Here is an 11,461-nt window from a genome sequence, read left to right as displayed (position 1 = left end):
GATATTGCTTTTGTGTTTTTTAAAGGACTGCTTATAAATACTACTTTAATTCGATTTTGAACATTATTTATTCGTAAATGTCGTTAATATTTATATTTCTATTAAAACAATATTTTATATATAGTTATCACCATTTTATTGTAAATATCACTGATATATTTAGTTTTTTTTAAACTCTTTCCGCCCCGTGTTTTTTTTTTATTTTTTTTATTTTTAGCGCCCGGATGGTGAGGGACGGGGCCCGACATGTCCGGAAGGACCATCCTCCGAAAAATTCCTGGGGATTGTTCGACCCGTTCGGATTTAATCCCGGTTCCCCTATAGCGGTAGATCGCCTCCTTGACCGCTCGGCCATCCAGCCGTCTCTATATTATACATAGTAAGAATTCATGGAAATTCGTTTCCATATTTACTTAAAATCAAAATCAGCAATTAACATCATTAATTATTATTAAAAATATATGAAATTTCGTAAAGTTTATTTTAAAAATGGATGTATCTACAACAATCGATCTAAAAATATTTAAATTATTAATTTTGAATTTTTAACTTAATTTATTTTATATATTTATATTTTAGTCTTTTAAAAATGAATAATAATAAAAAAAAGTATTTATTAAGTATTTATTAAATTGGAAATAAATACAGTATTGAAAGTGGCCATCTGGCAACACGTTAACAGACGGGATGCTGGTAATCGCGAATGTGTAGGTGACACGTCCGATAACTCTTTCTGTCTGTCAGTTATTTGCCGAAGATTGTAAGTCTATGGGTACTCACAGGGATGGTGAAAAGTAATGCTGCAGTTTATATTACAACATTACGTGTTGTTATCGTCTCGTCTATCGTTTCGACAGTTGTTTCGTTGGAAACAAAAAACTGCCATTTCGATAAAAATAATCACCCTCACGACATTTTTCTTCATAAACCTGGCCTTTACGACAAAAAATATGGTGTTTTTACCGAACAGATGAGGCTAGACATGTTGGACGAAATAAAAAATATGTTTCGGTTTGCCTACGATGGTTATATGAAATTTGCCTTTCCTAAAGATGAACTTAATCCAATCGATTGTATTGGAAGAGGACCAGATTATGAAAATCCGTAAGTTTATTGTAAATTTCTTAAATATAAGATTTTTCTTAGGTAATTATTTTTAAGCTTTACACCAACCTTTGCTCTCTAAATTATATTTACAACAGAGACATACATGATAAACATTTTCAAAATACACAGAATTTTTTGGGATTGACCCATATAAAAAGTGCTATTAACAAACTCATGGAATTACTTGCCAATTATGTTGTACTTTTTACCTATCAAAATTTTAATTTTTCGACAGTGTTTTATTGATTTCTGAATAATTAATTTGTCGGCAAAAATGAAAGTTATATCTGTTAATTGTCAATTAATGTTACTTTAGGTAGCCAAGATGGCAACTCGTCTCTAATTCCAACAAGGACGCATGTGGGACACTAACCTAACCTAACCTATTCTAATAAATTAGCTAATAATTAGCAACCAAATTATTAGAATAGGTTAGGTTAGAACGTGCATCCCACTGTTTCCTTGCTGGAATTAGAGACGAGCCGCCATCTTGGCTACCTAAGGTAACATTAACCGAATCGAATTTTTAAAATTTAGATTGATGCAAATTTAAAAACTAATATAATAACTGACATTATTTATGTATGATACTTGATATTAATAAAACATTTAGATTAAAATGATATGTAATTCATAATTCATTTATCAAAAAATGTCACATTAATTATATTAAAAGAGAAATCAGATTATATGGATGAATTATTTTTCTATAACGTGACTGATTTTTATTCCAGTGATTAGATCTAATTCTATACGAGTATGGTTTGACCTATACAGATGTAAATTATTTGTTCTTAAAGTATGGTCTGTACACGACTGGCGGTCTTTGAACATGCTTTGGGTGGTCTGCAGATTGACCTAGTCATTTTTCCAAAATGCTGTTTAGCCATAGGTCAGATTTTTACACATTGCATATCTCTTATATTAGGTTACGGGATCAAAATATGGGTGTACTATAGATTACTCCCTATGGAATTTCAGAACTTTGATTATATATTTGAACTCAGGGGACCGAGACAAGTTCAACGATACCCTACTTTTGGACCGGAGACGAAAAATAAAAAAGTTATCATACTTTTTCACTTACCATACTTTTTTAATGCACTCATGAAGATGGCACCATAGTTGCTAGTACTGCCATCTTGCGGTAAAGTCTGCAAACCATGATGTCGGACTACGGTCATCTCCCGGAGGGTTAAACACGCGATATGAGAGCGGAGAGAGCGACGCGACTTCCGATCATCGGGCGATTGCCATTTAAGTTATGGCAGCGAACATGGCGGCCCGACTGACCTCTCGTATGGGCGCCACCACACGCTGCCATGTGCTAAACTAGTGATCGATTCACGGTAGTTCTTGAACGAAGTAAAAAAAGGGGGAAAACGTCTACTAAAGGCAATTTTAACGGCAAGCGATGGGACTCCCGATCACGATAGCGAGGCCGACTTAGCGGAGAGCGACGCGACTCCCTATCATCGCGCGATCGCCGAAAAAAGTATGATAACTTTTTTATTTTTCGTCTCCGGTCCAAAAGTAGGGTATCTTTGAACTCGTCTCGGTCCCCTGAGTTCAAATATATAATCAGTGTCTTGAAATTCCTTAGGGAGTAATCTATAGTACACCCCAAAATATTATGGCACACATCTAAGGTGATATTGACAACAGTGGGGCAGGATATGGTTTGTACATTTAGATAAATACTTCAATATAATAATTATGTAATTGTATTAACTGCACATATGTACTTGTCCATGTACAGTACTTATTGTAAACTATTTCAATTGTACGTTTTCTCCCTGGTTGTGCCTCTGGCAGGTACAGGGAATTGTAAATTATTTTACAGTCAATGAATGAATGTATTAACTGCACAGATTTTATTAAACCAAATTTGTTATGAAGACAATATAAAACACATTTGTAAAAATGCTAACATTTAAAATGAAAGTAATGATGATTTGAAAAAAGTTTTATAGTTATTTTGAATCTAATAACACTTCAAATGTATCCAGTCTACTAAATCTTAAACAGTTTTCCTGTAATAATATTTGTTACTTGTAAATTGTCTTGATTTAAAAACCACCAATATATTATAAACTTTTTTAAATAGCAGTCATCATTCTCATATGGTTGACAATGAAAATATAATTAGTGTATAGGAATCATTGTGTACAGTTTATGGAAAGTTGCAAAAAATTGCTCAATTATAATTATAATGATTTTTGAAAATTGCTTTTACTGTCACATTATGATTTATATAAGAATGAACAAATATTTATTGTGACATTGTCGCAATACCAGGCTGCAATTTTTAATCACATTTTTAATATGATTTAAAATATATGCTCTCAATTTCAAATTAGTACTATAGTGTCTTGCCCCTGTACATCATACTTTTCCTGTAACAACGGAGCCAATGGTCATCTGTTAGGGACCATCCATAAATTACTTAAGGGCGATTTTGGCCATTCTAGACCCCCACCCACCCCTGTGTAAGAAACCGTAATATTTTCTTTGATCCCCCCTCCCCCTTCCTTATCTTATGTAATATTTAGGCATGATTTTATAGAAAGATTTTAACAAAAATAAATTTTTTTTTATGAAACCCTAAAAACCTTAGGTCCAAAATATATAATTATTAATTACTTAATTAATACGTAATATTATTTATAAGACTGAGAACAAATTTAAAAATACAAAAATTTAATAAATTCAAATGAACAATTTATTTTAAGAACTTTATTTTTTAATTATTAACAATCTTTTTATTATCATCATTATTGATCAACGTCATAATATTCATTTTTATATCAATTTTAATTTTCACAAAAGGATGCAAAAAACTTTGACAGATCAACTAGCTAGTGCATGTTTAAACAGAAACGTCATACAAAATAAAACGAGAGAGAATAGAGAGAAACCACTTTCCGTTGTGTAAGTTCGCCGACCTGGTGGAGATTGAACACTTAAATTCCCACTTCTCAGACACCAGTGTAAGTTTGTTGACTTTTAGGGGAAGATCGTTAATTCTTCGTCAGGATGATCTAGGGTCATTCGCATGTGGGTGTGACAGAGGAGACACAGATGACAAGTATCTTAAAAAAACCATTTATTTTAACATGAAATAACCTACACTATGCACAAAGTTTCTTTCAACAAATAAATGTTCGAACGTTCGAAGCGTTGAAGATGATTTTTTCTGTAGTTGCTCAATGGTAGCCCCGGGGCAGTGGCAGGTGAGGAGAATCGTCGGTTGGCGTTGGTGACACGGTTCTCCGGATGGGCACAGATATGGAAACTCCGTGTGTTGACACACGTCTTCTCACTTCCGAAACTTCTTGGAGAGTCCTCTGTCGTGTCCTTCAAGATCTGCGTTATCAATCTCTGTTTTCCCTTTTTGTCCATTCTGATTGGTTCCATGATTGTCCCTAAGCGAAAGACGAGACCTGTTTGGGTCCCGAGAAGGTTGGCTTCGGGGAATTTACCCAACACCATCTGCTAACTCTGGACGGAAGGTGTTGATGGGACTTTGAACTTGCGCTCATGTTATTCCATTGTTGTCTACTCTATGATGTCTTAAAATTTTAACGACCCGATGTAATGTTTCCTTTTTTTCATTAACCTTTCCCCTTTTCAAAATTTCTATGTTTTAATTATTTGTATACGAGCGCATTATCAAAGGTCCATCTCTACTGGAGGACGCTTGTTTACATTTATTGCGTCATGTTTTACATCAATAATATATATATATTTTCATCTTGGTTTCATATGACTAGCACAACTGATCCAATCTTTGATCAGTTTTAACAATGGTTGTTTTTCGACCTCACAGTTGCCATAATTGTTATATCTTGGTTAACGCCAAAAAAATAAACTACATGCTGCTAAAATGTTCTAGGTACACTTGGGGACTAAATCATAAAGCTTATAAAACTGTATATAATGGGGCAATACAACCAATGCTACTTTATGCGGCCTCTAGCTGGGGTCATGTAACTAGTAAAAATTCAGTAGAAAGTAAATTGCTCTTTCTTCAAAGACAGTTTGCCATCAAAATTTCAAAGTGCTGCAGAACTGTTTCTACTAATGCCTCTCTGATTCTAGTAGAGTTCCTTCCTTTGCCACTATGTATTGTAGAAAAGGTTCTAAACTACTACATCAGAACTACAAACATCAAAGCTCAACAACAGTCTCCTATGTACGGCTGTTCATATGCTACCACATTGCAATTACCCTAGTATCTCTGATCATCACCCTGTAAACAAGGTTATCCCAAGGGGACATTTGGTGTCATCTGCTTCCTTCATGGATAACCATGTAGACATTAATATCTACACAGATGGGTTCAAAAGCCCCTTCATGTCGGCTTATGTATCTGTATCTTCCTCCAAACTGACATATTTTGCCCTAAGTATGTTAGATGATACCCACACATATCAAGCTGAAGAAGATGCTGTCTACCAAGCTGTTCAGTGGGCCACTTCACTACCAAACAAAACTATCTATCAACATTTACAGTGATTCTTAGTCTGTCTTAAAAGCTCTATTAAATCCCAATTGCAATAGCAATAAAATTGCATATATCCAGCACCATATTAAAAATCTTGTAAATAAGTTTTATATTTGTTCCTGGCCATACTACTATACTAGGAAATGAAAAAGCCAACTTTGAGGCTAAGTCAGCTGCAAAGGACACTGACTGGACTACACTTGCATCCCTCTCTCACGCAGCAGCCTTAAAAATTATATTCGTGACAACGCTATGCAAAAGTGGAATCAACAATGGTTGAGCAGTAAAACTGGTAAAATAACAAGACTTTATTTTCTTAGTGTTGAATGCAGCTTGTCATCGCCACTTAGAGATTTAACATTTGCTATTGCTCAACTACTTACCGAGCATGGTAATTTTAGAAGCCACCTGGGGATGTATAACCGGGCAGAAACTGCCTCTTGCTTTTGCTCTACAGAAAACCTAGACACCGTCGACCTTATGATCTATTACTGTCCAATTTACGATCAAGATAGACTTATTCTGAAATTAGAAATCTTTACGCTTGGTTTCAAAGTGGCCATGTCCACTCAATAAGCTTGTTTGGAAGCCACTGTTTGATGCTTTTTACAATTATGTTAAAAAAAAATATGGAAGATAAGACTATTTCTAATTTTTAGTTTTACATTTTAGTTTTCACTACAAACCAAATACTAATTTTATGTTTACTTTGTGTCATGTATTTTGGTTTATATATCTTAGTGTTAATTTTTGCAGGACAACATGTGCATTTGTGTGTATTTGATATTTTATTTGTTATTAAACAAAATAAAATTAGAATTGTATTAATAAATCTAATTTTCTTTATTTTGATCTGTAAAGTCACATCTTGTCTTATATGTGAGATCATCTTATATGCAAGTATATACAGTAATTATGGAATTAAAAACTAAAGTTCATTATTTTTTAGAATATTAAATGAAAAAAATTTAATTAATTTTAAAATAAAAAATATTTAAAAACATAAAAGAGAAATGCATTCATGTAATACAGTCAGACTCCATTAATACAAAGTTGAATGGAGTTTGACTGAAACTTAAAAATTGGCACTTTTTGTATTAATGACATTTGTATTAATTGAACTCATTCACCATTGAAATACCATTGTTCTCCCCTGTTCACAGGACCATAAATCTACTTTCTGTAAACTGATAACATAGGAATGGAATTTGACTGTATTTGACAGAAATTAGATGGCAGTTTAAAACAATTTTTTTAATTTTTAACATAACTTATATAGACTATAAATTTGTTATATTTGTCATCAAATAGTTTATGTATATATAAAACTGATGTGATATAAAATATTTAATAATGATAATGTAAATATATTGATAAAAAGTTAAGATATTAATAGATTTTATAAAAATTGTCTAGACGAAAATATCAGTATAAAATTTAAATAATTTATAGTGGAAGATATAAACAATATATCTGTAAATATGAACCAGTTAATTATAATTAATAATTTCCTTTATATTAAATTATTATAAGGTAATAAAATAATTACAGCTGAATATTTTAATTCAATTTACTGGAAATATAGCTAATATAAATATTTGGGATATCAAAAACTTACATTATTAACTTAAACAACAATTTTTAGAATTATAAAGTTAATGTGATCTGGTAGAATAAATTAGACATTGCATTCAGCTTGTTTTAAGAGGGTGAATTTGAATTTCAGATTGAATTCTTTTGTCTACGCATTCCTCAACTAGAAGTTGTGATACTATCTATATTATGTATGTGCGTGTTATATATAATAATTAAATTTACTCAAATTCCTTTAGGGCAATACACATACATTAAAAATATTATATAAAATAATAATTTTGCAAGTTTATCCATTGTATATGATTGATTCTGCAAGATTTGTTTGTTTGGTTGATTATTGATTGCAGTATACATAACTTATGATAATTAGGTAATATTAAATTAATAATTATTGAACATGATTTAATTTGTGTTTTAACTGATAAAAATATTAAAATCTTAGAAAATATATTTATATGAATTAAATTTATTCCACAGCTAATGATAAAAGCAAGCTGTTCAAACAATCAATCACATACCATTTAAATATCAATATTGATAATTGTTAGGTTTGTACAAAGCTATATTGAATAAATTTAATTTGAATTTACCAATAAAGAATTGCCTTACACATATATTGAATAAATACACAGTAAAACTGCCTAAAGAGAAAAAAATACTTCAGAATGAAACCATTTTTTATGTCAAATTTTACTATAAATTGGAAACCTGTTTAATGTGGAAACAGAAGAGATTTTTTGGGTACAAATAACATAAATATTACCTGAATAAAACAGAAAATTAAGTTTTCACTTGTGAACAAATAAGTAAAATCACTTCCAGACATTATAATTAATGCGGAGTATGACAAGCTCTTCTGAGTACAAGATTTTGGAGCAAATTTTTTAATGAAACAAAGGTGGTCGCATGATTAGTGATACACATGCAAAGTCTTAATATTAATCTTTATTGGAATTAACCAGGGATAGAATTAAGAACTATCAAGATTTGAATGAGTTTTTGAAAACAGTTTCTTGAGAACAAATAGTGAATGTAATTTATTAAAAACAATGAGAATAAAATAACACTGTTGCCAATTTTCCATGTATGACTAGGAAGTAGTTAGCAACTAATTAGTATTGAGTATTCAAGAACAAATTGATTAATATTGTTAGTAATTAGAGAGTTTGAAGTTAATGATTAAGTAAAGTATTAAAAAATTCTTTGAAAAGTTAGATCGCAGAATAATGTGGTGTGTGTATTACTGTAATGCAATTAGATTTTCTGATGGCAGAGTAAAACATGTGCTTGCTTTTTAGATTGACTTGTGTATTGTCATTTGAGCTCATAAGGATCATATCTGACAAGTGAGAAGTATCTAGTACAGTGGAATCTTGCTTAACGAGCATAATTTGTTCCAGAGTCTTACTCATAATGCAAAACAATTTTTCCCATAGAAATTAATGTAAAATATGATAATGTGTTCCATGCTGAAAAAATGCTCAAATGTTTTATATATAACATATTCAAAAAAATTATACAATTTACACTGTTAAGGAGCATGAATCGTCGTCATCGTTTCTTCTAGCATGGAATGAACCTTCCTGAAATGAGAATTCAGCATTAAAAAAAAAAAAATCACAGCTAATATGTTTGATTAACATTCCAAATAATATGCCAAATTCTTGGGTTATGTAAAGGCTATAATTAAATATTAGAAATTAATTAATTTGACTAGAGGTAGGTAGTTATGTTTTCATCTCATATTAAATTTAATAATTATAAATAGTTAATTTTTAATTCAGACATTTCTAAAATTCAATTTGGAATTGGTCATTAAATTTAATGACCCAAGAATTTGGCATATTGTTTGGCGTGTTTATTATATAACGAGCTATGGTCGTTGATGTTTATAAGTAATATGTGTGAACACAAGTTTAGAAAAATATGTGATCACGAGTGACACTAAGATGCTAGCAGAACGAGTGCTAAACACAGATTGATGGAGCATGCCGCACGCACACAATTTGGGACTTCTCCTCTCACCACTCGTTATGTGAAACATTGCTCATTAAGCGAGGCAAATTTTTACATTTTGTTTTGCTCATTATGTGAAATACTCATTGTGCGAGGTGCTCGTTAAGTGACGCTTCACTGTATTTGAAAGTGAAAACTTGAGATCTGGATTCTCAGAAAAGCTGACATTAACAAGATCACTGCTAATTAATTGAAATTCCCAACTGAAGGAACTATGACCAATAATTGACTACATACACAGCTATCAAATGCAATGGGAACATATTAAATGTATAGCATCATGGAGACTAGGAAAATAATAAAATAACAGCCAAAAGGATCTAGATCTGGTTACCTATGAAATAAGAGGACACTGCAATACCATAATGGGCCTTTGGCCCAAATATTTGAAAGAATAATGATAAGTTGCTAACTAGATGAGGATCACATTTAGTCATTTGGAGAGATAAAATTATGCTCATATTTAGGTGATAGTGTTAAAATGATCAAGTTTTAATGTATTTTAAAAGTTAATTCACAGGAAAAAAATTTTAAGCCAAAAATATTTTAACAGAATATTTTCTAGAATTACATGTGTAGATTGCAAAATTGCATTTTTCCAACATTAATAATTCTTAAATTAATAGTTTTAATACCGTTTCTAAGAAATATTTTGGTCAGTATATATTAATGCAATAATTGATAAATAAGAAAAGGATGAGTTAATAGAGTAGTGGTAATAAAGAGGAAACATTCAGAAAATTTAAACTTTGTATCCATCTAAAAAAAAAAAATATAGATAGAAAAGCATTTGATTCTGGATGCTAAACTTGCATCTTTCGATAATATGGCCAAGAATAGTTAAATGTAGATTTGGATCATTCTTAGAATCAAATGAAGTTTTTCTTTGAAAGTTTCTTTAGATGTAAAGCTAAAAGTTATTTAAAGCATATAAACTTAAGTGTATTATATTTTGGATTTATACTTTGGCAGGTATGTTTTAATTATTTACTTATATTTTTAATTTTTTTATGTAAAGTAATTCATTCTAATTTTTACTTTGTTTTTTTTTAGCTAAACTTCTTACTTTTTAATTTTCTTATATTAATAAAAAATGAGTTATGTTAGCATTTAATTATTTAAAGTTATATTTAAATCCTTTGCACTATATCAGTCTTTATCAAATGTTTTATCTAAGAATAGTAATTTTTGTTGAGTTCCACTCTAAATACATTATGCATGTGTGATAGTTACACAATATAATAAGATATTTTGTTTAAATCATAATAAAGTTTTAGAAATAGCAAATAAATAAATATTTATTTTATTTCATATTCTAATTTTAAGTTTTCCATAAAACAACGATCCTTCCACATGGATCAGTTGGTAATAGGTCATAGACTTTGCTTTGGAAAATGTGGCACTATATAATCATTACCATTTAAAATATTGTAGGAAATACATTAGGTCCATTTTATCTCTAAATATTTTAAAGGTTAATAATAATTTTTTATTTTTAATTACACTTGGTAACTAATAGGGGGAAATGAATGTATTTAATGTTCCATAAAATAAATTAATACTCAAATTAACATTTTAATGCTGTATTAATTGATATTTTTAATTACTTATTAGTGAATAATTACGTAATACAAGTATAGTTTTATGGCTGTAATTTTTAATGTAAAAAACATGTCTTTTTAATATCCTTCAAATACTAATTAACTATTTTTAAAAAGTAAACAGATATAAAAGTATATGTTGTATAAAATTATTTATATTGAAAATTTAATGCAATCTTATGTAAAATCTATATGAAATAAGAATTGAAAATATGTCAGAGATAACTAGTTTAAGTATCCCCCAAAGAAAATTACAGGTTTTTAAAATGTCATTGTCCTAGTTTTATTTTCCTTTAACTATGTAGTTTTTCTAAAACAAAACAAAAAAAATTTCTATATGTTGTTATAAGGATAAACTTTGTGGTATTTTGTAGGTGTGTGTGTATGTGCATAGTTATTTTTAGAACTACTTAATTATCTTCAGGGTTATCTGATAAATTTAATTAAACAACAATCTTAAATAAATTTGTAGATAAGTTGGTTTCATAACAAAAATTTTTAAACATTATGATTGATTAATTGTTAGTGATGAAATTTAATATTATATGTATACTTCTAATTAACCAAAACAATTATAAATTATATATATATATATAAACTTTCTAAAAATAAAAATTTGTGGCTATTCATTGAA

At 29.9% G+C, this 11,461-nt stretch overlaps 1 protein-coding gene across 1 annotated transcript in view; it reads left to right on the top strand.

Moving 5' to 3' along the window:
* Positions 1–680: 680 nt before the first annotated feature.
* The window catches only part of LOC136973795 (ER degradation-enhancing alpha-mannosidase-like protein 1), a 35,338-nt gene continuing 24,557 nt past the window's right edge, over positions 681–11,461 (top strand). The window contains exon 1 of the mRNA XM_067268563.1: positions 681–1,104. Within this exon, the coding sequence (XP_067124664.1) occupies positions 785–1,104 (320 nt within the window). The 5' untranslated portion in view covers positions 681–784. The remainder of the gene's footprint in view (positions 1,105–11,461) is intronic.

Source organism: Centruroides vittatus, unplaced genomic scaffold (genome assembly GCF_030686945.1).
Source record: "Centruroides vittatus isolate TY-2023 unplaced genomic scaffold, ASM3068694v2 contig_329, whole genome shotgun sequence".
Classification (NCBI taxonomy): Eukaryota; Metazoa; Arthropoda; class Arachnida; order Scorpiones; family Buthidae; genus Centruroides; species Centruroides vittatus.
This window is presented reverse-complemented; position numbering and strand designations above follow the sequence as displayed.